This window comes from Entelurus aequoreus, linkage group LG02, assembly GCF_033978785.1.
Source record: "Entelurus aequoreus isolate RoL-2023_Sb linkage group LG02, RoL_Eaeq_v1.1, whole genome shotgun sequence".
In the NCBI taxonomy this organism is placed as follows: Eukaryota; Metazoa; Chordata; class Actinopteri; order Syngnathiformes; family Syngnathidae; genus Entelurus; species Entelurus aequoreus.
In genome coordinates this window covers 14,218,905-14,232,041 of record NC_084732.1, presented here as the reverse complement: position 1 = coordinate 14,232,041, position 13,137 = coordinate 14,218,905, and the positions used below count along the sequence as shown (strand labels likewise).

Below are 13,137 nucleotides of genomic sequence, written 5' to 3'. Positions count from 1 at the left end.
CCGGAAGTGTTAGCATAGCCGAGCGAGTCAGTCAAGCTCAAGCATGGATAGCGGGCGTCGGCGGTTGAAAGTCTGGCTTTACTTTACAAAAAAAAATGAAATAACCGCGAAATAACAGAGCTCCATGTCCATCAAGAAACGAGTGGAGAGAGAGCTGCAGATGTACCAGGACGTTCCACCGATACTTATGTCTGACGACCCTGCTGCATGGTGGTGGTCCGGTGGAACCAACAAAAGACTTATCCTTTGCTGTCATATCTCGCTTTCTCCTATTTATGCGTTCAAGCTTCTTCCACACCCAGCGAACGTGTATTTTCCACAGCAGGAGACACTATCTGTCCAGAACGCTCACGCATCCTGCCTGAGAAGGCGGGTATGGTCATTTTCCTAAACAAAAACTGTCTCTGATTTTATACTGTACCTGCTGCTAATCTGGACTGGGTTTTGCAAGTTGTTTCTTATTGTTTATTTGCTTTTCTGCACCACGTTAGCCCATCAGTGGGAGCACGGTAACATTTTTAAGTACCTGCAGCATCATACACTTATGTGTAAAGGTGTTTTCATGAGGTTTCCTGCAGCATCATACACTTGTGTGTGTAAATGTGTTTTCATGAGGTTTCCTGCAGCATCATACACTTATGTGTAAAGGTGTTTTCATGAGGTTTCCTGCAGCATCATACACTTATGTGTAAATGTGTTTTCATGAGGTTTCCTGCAGCATCATACACTTATGTGTAAATGTGTTTTCATGAGGTTTCCTGCAGCATCATACACTTGTGTGTAAATGTGTTTTCATGAGGTTTTCAAAAATAAAGCTCTCTTGAGGAAAGTTTACCCCTGGGAAAATGTATTCATAATTTATAATATTTATATTCAAGTTCATAGATTTGATATTTATATTGTAGTTGAAAACAGCCCTGTGAGGAATTTATAGTAAAGTTCATAAAAAGTTAATAGAATTAAAATTGATGGAGAATGTCAGACTATTTCATTCAGAAAGACTGTAGGTTAGCTAGCTCATTTAAAATATCCAAAACTTTTTTTTTAACCCTGCCTCTTAAAAGAATCGGAATCGAGAATCGTCAGGAATCGGAATCGAAACAAAGAATCGGAATCGGAATCATTCGAATTCAAACGATACCCAACCCTAGCCAGCACCAATGAAAGATTTAGGTTTCTTATGTCGGGACCCTGTGACCCTAACGTCATATTGGGAATGACACATATGGAAGTCGGTACTAGCCTACTGACTAGAGATGCCGATAAATGCTTTAAAATGTAATATCGGAAATTATTGGTATCGGTTTCAACCTCCCGATTTTCCCGGGAGACTCCCGAGTTTCAGTGCCCCTCCCGAAAATCTCCCGGGGCAACCATTCTCCCGATTTCCACCCAGACAACATAATTGGGGGCGTGCCTTAAAGGCACTGCTTTTAGCGTCTTCTACAACCTGTCATCACGTCCGCTTTTCCTCCTTACAAACAGCGTGCCAGCCCAGTCACATAATATATGCGACTTTTGCACAAATAAAATTGAATGCAATGCATACTTGATCAACAGCCATACAGGTCACACTGAGGGTAGCCGTATAAACAACTTTAACACTGTTACAAATATGCGCCACACTGTGAACCCACACCAAACAAGAATGACAAACACATTTCGGGAGAACATCCGAACAGTAACACAACATAAACACAACAGAACAGATACCCAGAACCCCTTGCAGCACTAACCCCTCCTGGGACACTACAATATACGGAGGGGGAGAGCAGGGGGGAATGTTTTGTTTTTTGTTGTCATAAAGAAATACAATCATGTGTGCTTACGGACTGTATCCCTGCAGACTGTATTGATCTATATTGATATATCATGTATATATTGTGTTTTTTATGTTGTTTTAATTATTAAAAAAAATTTAAATTTTCTTTTATTTATTTTTTATTTCTTGTGCAGCCCGGTACCGGTCCGTGGACCGATTGGTACCGGGCTGCACAAGAAATTTAAAAAATTAAAATTAAAATTAAAAATAAAAATTATTTTTCTATTTTGTGGTTGGGTACCACTGCTCTAGTATACTCTGGACTGAAGCTGTGTGCCTTCATTGTTTTTGTAACTGTTGTTTTGAGGCATGTTTAAAAAAAAATACAAAAAAATGCACTTTGTGAAAGTCAAAGTATAGTATTTCCCATAGTTGTAGTGGGTATTAGGATTATCTCAGGGAGAGCATGTCCCAAATTCCAAGCTGCTGTTTTGAGGCATGTTAAAAAAAAAAGCACTTTGTGACTTCAATAATAAATATGGCAGTGCCATGTTGGCACTTTTTTCCATAACTGGAGTTGAAGTTGTTCTCTTATTTTGGAAAACCTTGTTTTCGATTGATTGATTGAAACAGTACAGTACATATTCCGTACAATTGACCACTAAATGGTAACACCCGAATAAGTTTTTCAACTTGTTTAAGTCGGGGTCCACGTTAATCAATTCATGGTAAAGTTACATTGTTTAATGCATCCAGCGGGGCATCACAACAAAATTAGGCATAATGTGTTAATTCCACGACTGTATATATCGGTATCGGTTGATATCGGAATCGGTAATTAAGAGTTGGACAATATCGGAATATCGGATATCGGCAAAAAAGCCATTATCGGACATCTCAACTACTGACCCATGTTAAAACAAAGGATTTGGCGCAACTAAGAGTGAGGATTGCTGGGGCTATAAGGATGGGTGTTTTGGTACACAAAAGAGAGATCTGGCTAGATCCTCTCCAGGTCCTGCAGGACCTGTAAGGATGCTTGCTCGTTCAATAAGTGAGTCCTTGTTCAAGGACCATCACCGTCTTCCTTGATCCTTCACACACCCACGCCTCTCCACTCCTTCTACAGAGGAAAAGGTGGCAAAGCCCGAGACACAACAATAACAAATAGACTTTGACCAGAAAAAAAGAAGACTTAGACTAAAAGCGGTAGACTTGCATTCAAACGAGCAGCCGTGATGGCAGACATGATCATGTGATTTGTGTGGTCTCGCAGGTCGAAGACGAGCGTTGGATTCCGCTGATGGAGACTATCAAGCAAGAAACCGGCCAAGCGGTCCTGGCACGGATGGAGGAAAGGTCTGTCCTTCTCTGTGTCTTCTGCTCTTTGTAGCTTTGCTCGAATTTGACCTATTGACGCGGTTTGCCACCAGGCTGCAGCAGCAGCGCCTGGAAGCGGCCCGTAATGCGGAGGAAATGGCAAGGAAGGCGGCGCAGGAGGCGATCCGACTGCTACAGGTGGAGCATTCAGCCAAGATCGTCATCGAGTCGCTGCCCGAGTCCAACGAGCAGTGAGTCGCCATGTGTCCTCCTATTAACAGGCACAGAACTTGCACAGAAGCATATTGGGGTGATCACCGCTAATGTTTTCTCTTGCTGACAGACTTCCAAACATCTTGGAGGAGGAAAATGAAGACGAACCAGAGTGAGTAGACAAGGTCATGTGACCTGGATCCGATAAGCTCAAAGAGTGTCTGAAGCAATGACACATAATATAATAACTAGGGGTGTGCATCTCTACCTTAAATGGCAATCCCATATGCATCTAGATGCATGGATTACGATACAATTTTTGATTGATTGATTGAGAATTTTATTAGTAGGTTGCACAGTGAAGTACATATTCCGTACAATTGACCACTAAATGGTAACACCCGAATAAGTTTTTCAACTTGTTTAAGTCGGGGTCCACTTAAATTGATTCATGATACAGATATATACTATCATATATACTATCATCATAATACAGTCATCACACAAGATAATCACATTGAATTATTTACATTATTTACAATCAGGGGTGTGGAGGGGGTGGGGGGGGGGGTAGGATATGGACAGCAAGTAGTGGACATATAGAGAGAGAGAGAGAAAGAGAGCGAGAGAGAGAGAGAGAGAGAGAGAGAGAGATCAGAAGGCATAAGAAAAAGTATCTGCATTTGATTGTTTACATTTGATTATTAGCAATCCGGGGAGGGTGTTAGTTTAGGGTTGTACTGCCTGGAGGTGAACTTTTATTGCGGTTTTGAAGGAGGATAGAGATGCCCTTTCTTTTATACCTGTTGGGAGCGCATTCCACATGGATGTGGCATAGAAAGAGAATGAGTTAAGACCTTTGTTAGTTCGCAATCTGGGTTTAACGTGGTTAGTGGAGTTCCCCCTGGTGTTATGTTATGTTATGTTATTTTCATTTATTATGCGCCCCCCAACCAACTGTTACATCAGCCGCAGCCCGAGTGGAGAAACAAAAAAAAAACAGAAACAGAGACTGAGACACACAAAGTGTTGTGGTTATGGCGGTCATTTACATTAAGGAAGTAGTTTGACATGTACTTCGATATCAGGGAGGTGTAGTGGATTTTATAGACTAGGCTCAGTGCAAGTTGTTTAACTCTGTCCTCCACCTTGAGCCAGCCCACTTTAGAGAAGTGGGTAGGAGTGAGGTGGGATCTGGGGTGGAGGTCTAGAAGTAACCTGACTAGCTTGTTCTGAGATGTTTGGAGTTTAGATTTGAGGGTTTTGGAGGTGCTAGGGTACCAGGAGGTGCATGCGTAATCGAAAAAGGGTTGAACGAGAGTTCCCGCCAGAATCCTCAAGGTGCTTTTGTTGACCAGAGAGGAGATTCTGTAGAGAAATCTCGTTCGTTGGTTAACCTTTCTGATTATCTTGGTTGCCATTTTATCACAGGAAAGGTTAGCCTCTAGAATGGAACCTAGGTAGGTGACCTCATCTTTCCTGGTGATGACAATGTCACCCACTTTTATGGTGAAGTCATTGACTTTCTTAAGGTTGATGTGGGACCCAAACAGGATGGATTCTGTTTTACCCAAGTGTATGGATAGCTTGTTGTCAGCGAGCCGGGTGCAAGTTCTACACAGCTCAGCACTGAGGATTTTCTCCACCTGTGACTTGTCCTTGCCGGATACCAGCAAGGCCGAGTCATCCGCAAACAAAAACAATTCACAGTCGCATGCCGATGACATGTCGTTTATGTATATTAGGAACAGTAAAGGTCCCAATATACTGCCTTGGGGGACTCCACAGCTCACCGAGAGGGGGGGGGGGGGGACACGGTGCCGTTCACCTCTACCACCTGCTCCCTCCCCTCCAAGTAAGATTGCATCCAGCTCCATGAGGTTTTGTTAAATCCGATTGCTCTGAGCTTATCCAACAGTATAGCGTGGTTAACGGTGTCAAAGGCCTTCTGAAGGTCCAGCATGACCATGCCGCAGTATTTGCCCGCGTCCACCTCATGTTTGATGTGGTCGGTCAGATAGAGAAGACATGTGTCAGTGGAGTGGTTAGTTCTGAAGCCGGATTGGAATTTGGACATGAGTTTATTAGTGGCAAGGTAACTATCGACCTGTTCATAAACTATTTTCTCCATTACTTTCGAAATGGAGCTGAGAATAGAAACAGGTCGGTAGTTGCCAGGTTCCAATTTGCTTCCTTTTTTAAAGAGGGGAGTTACTCTTGCTATCTTAAAATCTTTTGGTACTTGGCCTTGTGTAATTGATAGGTTTATTATGTGCGTGACAAACAAACTAATACAACATTACGATTCGATGCCGATGGAAGCTTTGTATGGTGAAAAAATATATAACACCACAGTAATTACTAGTGAAAGATACAATTAAGTGACACCATGTAAACAAAACAGCAGCTTCAGTGCAGTAGCTCAAATACTTTGTGCCATTCTGCTGGTTACTGTACAGCTAGGTCTTCATCTTTACCACAATGAACAGTGTAGTAGATGCTGTGATTCCTCGGTAAAGTTGTGGCTAAGTTGGGGCTGTAAGTCTTTCAAATCGGCATCCTTGCCTTGCCAGATGGCAGTTCTGTTAGCATTAGCATCCATAGCGCCCACATTGCCCACTTGAGTGACTTCATGCTGTCACAACAGGTGGGTGCTCAGATTACTCGTGCTGCCTCTACTTTATCGCTGCTTTCCTAACATTACAAATGGCCATACTTTTATCCAACTAACCATTCTTTAAAAAATGAAATAAAATCTGAACTTTTACCACACTTTAGATTTAAGATTCGGTCGGGGGTGCATTGTTTGCAAACTCTTTCGGTCTGTCGAAAACAAGAACGTTACTCTCGTATTACGTCATCACAGAAGTCTCGCAAGATTAGAGCGGCCATATTTTGTAGCAGAGTTCCAATCAACCGATTCATGATTTTACTACCGGACATCGACCGATCCATACTAGATATATTTACATCAATCCAGAGGCTCGCCAAACGATGTATTCATATCTCTGAAGGTAAAATCGTTTTTTGTTTTGTACCAAATCATTTTTACCCCCCTAATAACACCATGTTTTGTGTGTGTGTGTGTGTGTGTTGTTTTCATAGTAATATTACTTGTACTATTAATACTAATAATGTTGATAATATTATTCATGGACGTATTTGGTAGGTGTCTGCCTAAAGGTGATGCTCTAAGCTCAGCCGTCCCACAGGATTCCCCATTGCTGACCAACAGGAAAGAGACTTACGTTGGCAGACTTGAGCACACACCGTCCGATCAGGTAAGGACTATCCCAATTGGCGCCTGTCCTCATGAGGGAATCAAATACCACACATTTTGCTGGTCTTAACCCACTGAGGGGATCTTTCTTTTCAGGTTCCAACTGGAATAGAAGTTGAAAATAAAGGTGACAACAATCAACAATTACCATTCACATGGTTTATGCTTTGAGGCAACGTAGCTTGCTGACGCACTGTAACCATGGCAACAGTCTGCTTGCTTCCTGCTTCTGCTACTGTTAAACTGTAGGAAGCTGCTTCCAGTTCACGCCCCCGACCCTCACACACACACACTCACCCGACTAAGGTATAGCAGCATCGAGTTTCTAGTCAACTGACCTAATAGACGTCCAGTTCCCTTCCATTATGCACCACTACATGCTTCCATAGTCTGTCGCATTTTCTGATGCCTCCGTGGTCCATCAGGTCTTCTCCTGGAAGCGGGAAAAGGTTTAACCCTCCCTGAGATAATCATGCCACCGAGCGACGTCCCTCTATCAAGGCTCAGGTAACAATTCTGAGTTACAGTAGAAAATAATTCAGACAGCTCTAGACAGACCTGTCTTTGTTTAGCGGGATAGTCGATCTCTCTGCGGAGGAGGACGAAGTCAAGTTGGCGAGGGGCGGACTCAAGTCCTGGTCCAGTCAAGGTGACCTACTGACTGCGGAGTGAGTGAAATGATCACTTGGGAGAAGCGTCTCTCCTTGTTTTCATTTCTTGTTTGCCCGCTCGCAGTGCCCGTCCGCCATCGGCGGCCAGCATCGGCAGCGTGGTGATCCAGGACCGCCTTAGCGAGCTTGTGCGGCTCTTCAGAGGTCGGACAGAACGCCAAAAAGACCGACTGATTGACCCGGATGACTCGGAGCAGGAAAGCCCTACTGCCTGTAGGTCTGGATTCGTACAGGAATGACAACACCATCCCGCTGACCTTGTAATCTGACCTCCAGCTCCCAGCAAAGCTCCTCCGCCTCCACCCCCACCTGAAGAAGACAAGACGCCCACTCTCGCCACCGGAGCAAAGGAGGAAGAAGAGGCACTGTTCCAGTTTGAACTTCTGGGATATCCTATTGAATATCCCAAACTTCCCACCATGCCAAAATGGCTTCGAGACATGGCAGCGTTCCGCTTCCCTTCAAGCATTGACCCGTTCACCGGTGAGCTCCGACGCCATTTATTCACCGATCTTTGTAGAGTCATCCTGTGAAAGCTTCCTGTCTCCATCTGTAGATCTGATCTATGTGGTGTGGCTGTTCTTCGTGGTGGCGGCATGGAACTGGAATGTATGGTTAATTCCCGTCCGCTGGGCCTTTCCCTACCAGACCGCAGAAAACATCCACCTGTGGCTTCTGATGGACTACACTTGTGACCTCATCTACATCGCAGACATCCTGGTCTTCCAGCCCCGGCTACAGTTTGTCCGCGGGGGCGACATTGTGGTCAGTGACTTCAAATGACAACTTGTCTTTCTCCCGCCTCTTCCGAAGCCTCACCTGGAATGTTCTGTTTTAGTGCGATAAAAAAGACATGAGAGAAAACTACATGACCACCGAGAGGTTCAAGGTACATTCTTGAAGCACCCTCTTTTAGGACCACTTTAGAGACCAGTGTAGAAGAGTTCTGGAACCAATCTAGATCCAGTCTTCTGTGTTGTCCAGATGGATATCATCAGTCTGTTTCCAATGGAGATCTTCTACTACTTTACGGGAGTCAACTCTCTGCTAAGATTCCCTCGTCTGCTCAAGGTTTTTTTCAACTTTTCACATCAAACTCAAGAATCAGGTTGGGTAGCTGACATGAGAAGTGTCCTTCTCAGTACCAGGTGTTCTTCGAGTTCAACGACAGAATGGAGGCGGTGATGAAGAAGGCCTACATCTACAGGTGAGCGACAATGTCGCCAGGACTGCGCCCCTGCTGGCCAGAGGGCGTTAATGTGACCAATAAAGTTCACAACAAACAGGATGTAGCATGACAGGAAATTAGCTGAACTTGCAATCATGCTAGGCGTTAGCATTAGCTGGACTAAAAGTCTTGGCTCGTCAGGGTGATCCGGACTTCCACCTACCTGCTGTACTCGCTGCACATCAACGCGTGCCTCTTCTACTGGGGCTCAGACTACGAAGGATTGGGTTCCACCAAGTGGGTCTACGACGGAAAAGGCAATGCGTGAGAAAATAATCGCCATTCGTGCGGCTAGCTTAGGCTATTAGCATGTAGCTTCACCTCGATGTGTGTCCAGTTACATTCGCTGTTACTACTTCGCCGTCAAAACCTTGATCACCATCGGTGGGCTGCCAGACCCGACCACCGTCTTCGAGATCTGCTTCCAGCTCATCAACTACTTTGTCGGCGTTTTCGCATTCTCCATCATGATTGGACAGGTTGGTGACACAGGAACGCCTCATTGTCTACGATGTCTGGACAGACTTGACTCTGCGGAGGGGTTTCAGATGAGAGACGTGGTCGGAGCGGCCACGGCCGGGGAGAACTACTACCGAGCCTGCATGGACAGCACCGTCAAGTACATGAACTCCTACAACATCCCCCAGGACGTCCAGAACCGTATCAAGACCTGGTACGACTACACTTGGAAGAGCCAAGGCATGCTGGGTAAGAAAAAGCCAAACAGGAAATACAAATAGTGCATGTGCCACATAGTGTGTGTGTGTGTGTGTGTGTGTGTGTGTGTGTGTGTGTGTGTGTGTGTGTGTGTGTGTGTGTGTGTGTGTGTGTGTGTGTGTGTGTGTGTGTGTGTGTGTGTGTGTGTGTGTAGATGAGCAGGAGCTGTTGGTGCAGCTTCCCACTAAAATGAGACTGGACATGGCTGTGGATGTCAACTACACAATTGTCAGCAAAGTAGCACTGTTCCAGGTAAGACACACACACACACACACACACACACACACACACACACACACACACACACACAGGAAGTGGCTGTGTTTCTTAAACATGTGTCTCCTAGGGTTGTGATCGTCAGATGGTGTTTGACATGCTGACAAGACTCAAATCTGTCGTCTACTTGCCAGGAGACTTTGTGTGCAAGAAGGTGAGCTGAACATGCACATTTGGATATACTGTATTCTTATTATACATGATAATTCTTAAAACTACGTTTACTCTGGTTTTTTTACACTGAGTCAAGCTGGGCTTTCACTTTCATTGCCATTTGATTCGATATGCCACCACTGCAACTTGACGAGTGTGTGCTCTGCAGGGCGAGATCGGCAGGGAGATGTACATCATCAAACAGGGGGAAGTCCAAGTGGTGGGCGGTCCAGATCTCCAGACGGTTTTTGTGACAATCAGAGCTGGTTCTGTCTTTGGAGAGATCAGGTTCATTAAAAGCACCGACACCCAACTACTCTCTATGACAACAACAACAGGAAATACAGGTGTACATCAACAGGATGTATAGAAAATGATGTACAGATACATGCCAACAGGAAGTACAGTAGGATGACAACAGGAAATGCAGGAGCACGTCCACAGAAAATACAAAAGGATGACAATAGGGTGACAAGTAGTACATTAGGACGTAAACAGGAAATACAGTGGAAGTGCATGCCAACAGGAAGTAATTTAGAATGCCAACAGGAAATAATGTAGATTGGCAACAGGAAGTAATGTTGGATTCTAACAGGAAGTAATGTAGAATGCCAACAAGAAATAATTTAGAATGCCAACAGGAAGTAATTTAGAATGCCAACAGGAAGTAATTTAGAATGGCAACAGGAAGTAATGTAGAATGCCAATGGGAAGTAATTTAGAATGGTAACAGGAAGTAATGTAGAATGCCAACACAAAGTAATTTAGAATGGCAACAGGAAGTAATTTAGAATGCCAACAGGAAGTAATTTAGAATGCCAACAGAAAGTAATTTAGAATGGCAACAAGAAGTAATGTAGAATGAAGACAGGAAGTACAGTCAGATGACAACACGAAGTACAGTCACATGTCAACAGGAAGTACAGTAGAATGACAACAGGAAGTATATTCAGAAGCCAACAGGAAGTATATTAGGGTGACAGGTGCACGTCACAGGAAACACAGTCAGATGTTAACATGAAGTAAGCTAGGATAACAGGAAGTACAGTCCGATGTCAACAGGAAGTACAGTAGAATGACAACAGGAAGTAATTTAGAATGGTAACAGGAAGTAATGTAGAATGCCAACGGAAAGTAATTTAGAATGCCAACAGGAAGTAATGTAGAATGGCAACAGGAAGTACATTCAGAAGCCAACAGGAAGTATACTAGGGTGACAGGTGCATGTCACAGGAAACACAGTCAGATGTTAACATGAAGTAAGCTAGGATAACAACAGGAAGTACAGTCCGATGTCAACATGAAGTACAGTCGGATGCTAACAGGAAGTCCATGTGTACGTCAACAGGAAGAGGTGACATGAGGTCAATCATTCCAAAATGGTTTACACTTGTTTCACAGGCAGTTTTGTTGTTTTAAAAGAGAAGTGAACAAAAAAGGTTTCCAGTCTTCTTTGGGTCACATTGATGGATTGTAGTCAAAAAGTGCTGACTAATTTGTTTGTGTGGAACCTTGATTGGTCAGTTTGTTGGCGGGGGGCGGAGGAAACAGACGCACTGCCAACGTGAAGGCGCACGGATTCGCTAACCTGTTCATCTTGGACAAAAAGGACCTGGCGGAGATCCTGGTCCACTATCCAGAATCCCAGAAACTCCTTCGCAAGAAGGCCAAGTAAGCAGCTGTTTGGTGTGACGATATTGGCCGCCATTAGCCACCACATTGACCATGGCCGGATGGCGTTTGCTCCCGACTTCTGACCTGCAGGACCATGCTCACCAAGGACAAGAAGCCTGATGAAAAGGAGGGTGGAAAAGAGGCGGCTGAGGTCATCCCGGCCCGGCCCGACACGCCCAAAATGTTCAAAGCAGCGTTGAAGGTGACGGAGCAGGCGAGAATGGAGGGAACCTTCGCCAAGCTGAAGAAAACTTACAAGGCGTCTGAGGGCGAGGTAAGACCTGACGGCCACGTTCCCTCACATCTTCTCTGATCATCAACTCGCTTGTTTGTCGCGTGCAGGCCTTGCCCGCCTCCTCTCCATTGCATCAGCGCTTAGCGGGAGCTCATGCTGACACCTCGCTGACCGTCACAATGACATCACAAAAGCCAGGCGAGGAGCTTCTCTCAGTGGAGGCGGCGCCCGCAGAGGACCAGGAAGTGGATGGAGAGAAGAAGGTGGAGGAGGGTGGGGTGGACAGGAAGTAAAAGCATTCCCGGAATTCCTTTGTGCTTCTAGAAGACAGAAGTGGTTCTGACTGCATATTTATTTTTAAGGGGAAAAATATGACTTTAAATGTGTTAAAAGTGAAAAAAATATATATGTATATTGCTAGTACACCTATGACAGCTATGTTAGCAGAATTATAATAAACATATGAACTATTTTAGTGGAACATGCTAACAAACACACAACTTATCTACGTTGGCAGATTGCTAATAAAAATATGTTTGCTATTTTAATGAACATGTTAATAAACATACAATGTTAGTTTGCAGAATACTCATACAGCTCTGGATGTTTTTAAGAAAAAATAAGCAAGTTTGACTCAGAGACAGCTAAAAGTTACGTTAGCCGCTAATGCTAATGCTTTTCAAAAAACAAATGATTGTGTTTTAACACCTTAGTGGTAGAAATATATCAATTACTCTCTTGAAATATGGTTACTAATGAATAAATGAAAAAAGCGCATGTGTCATTTCCATATTTTTGGATGTAACCAATAGGCTTTCGTGCTGTATGGAGGTTAATTTGTGTCTTTATCACAAAAGCTTTTTTTGGACTCTGAATTTATGACAATAATTTACATCAAATTTAATGACAATTTCATTGAATACAAATGTGTGTGTTTAAAAATTCAGTTTGTTAAAATACAGTGTTATACAATTAAGTGTTAAGAATTCCGTTTGTAAAAAAATGTTGTGTAAAAAAAATAGTGTATTGAAATTCCGTGTGAAAACTTCAGTTTAAAAAAAATCTGTATTTAAATATTTAGTGTAAAAAAATTCAGTGCAGAAAAATGTGTTGCTTCAAAACTCAGGACTCACTTATATTTATACTGAAGCAATCCAGCCTGTCTCTGAACCAGCCAATGAGGTGTTAAGTTTGAAGTCACGTGACCTGGGTCTTGCAAAGCAGGAAAAAGTGATGGTGGTAATCTACCATGCCATAAAAGTTCTTGAGTTTGGAAGCAACACATTTTTCTGCCCTGAATTTTTATACACTAAATTGTTTTATAATGAATTGTTTTACACGGATTGTTTTACAACGTGCTCACAATTTTTAATTCAATTTAATTGTCAGCTTCATTTGATGTATAAAAATTAAGTTCACAAAATTCAAACGCAAAAAAATTAATTAAATAAACTCAGTGTCAAAAAATTACTTTTGTAATAAACAAATTATTTTCCATATGCTGCAGCATCCCTCTGTACCATAAATTAAAATAAAATATTTTTATTTTGTAAAAATAATTGCTAAAAACAGGCATTACCTATAAATTTAAAAATAAGACTTAGTCCA

General features: G+C 43.2%; 1 protein-coding gene across 1 annotated transcript in view; it reads left to right on the top strand.

Annotated features, from left to right (window-relative positions):
* The window catches only part of LOC133630771 (cyclic nucleotide-gated cation channel beta-3-like), a 26,029-nt gene extending 12,892 nt beyond the window's left edge, over window positions 1-13,137 (top strand). Inside the window, exons 13-34 of the mRNA XM_062022498.1 lie at window positions 3,039-3,121; window positions 3,196-3,333; window positions 3,426-3,467; window positions 6,465-6,576; window positions 6,672-6,702; window positions 7,001-7,082; window positions 7,148-7,243; window positions 7,311-7,459; window positions 7,523-7,729; window positions 7,803-8,011; window positions 8,085-8,135; window positions 8,231-8,317; window positions 8,389-8,453; window positions 8,616-8,738; window positions 8,812-8,953; window positions 9,023-9,182; window positions 9,346-9,443; window positions 9,538-9,621; window positions 9,790-9,908; window positions 11,145-11,291; window positions 11,385-11,568; window positions 11,637-13,137. Of these exons, the coding sequence (XP_061878482.1) occupies window positions 3,039-3,121; window positions 3,196-3,333; window positions 3,426-3,467; window positions 6,465-6,576; window positions 6,672-6,702; window positions 7,001-7,082; window positions 7,148-7,243; window positions 7,311-7,459; window positions 7,523-7,729; window positions 7,803-8,011; window positions 8,085-8,135; window positions 8,231-8,317; window positions 8,389-8,453; window positions 8,616-8,738; window positions 8,812-8,953; window positions 9,023-9,182; window positions 9,346-9,443; window positions 9,538-9,621; window positions 9,790-9,908; window positions 11,145-11,291; window positions 11,385-11,568; window positions 11,637-11,822 (2,595 nt within the window). The 3' untranslated portion in view covers window positions 11,823-13,137. The remainder of the gene's footprint in view (window positions 1-3,038; window positions 3,122-3,195; window positions 3,334-3,425; window positions 3,468-6,464; window positions 6,577-6,671; window positions 6,703-7,000; window positions 7,083-7,147; window positions 7,244-7,310; window positions 7,460-7,522; window positions 7,730-7,802; window positions 8,012-8,084; window positions 8,136-8,230; window positions 8,318-8,388; window positions 8,454-8,615; window positions 8,739-8,811; window positions 8,954-9,022; window positions 9,183-9,345; window positions 9,444-9,537; window positions 9,622-9,789; window positions 9,909-11,144; window positions 11,292-11,384; window positions 11,569-11,636) is intronic.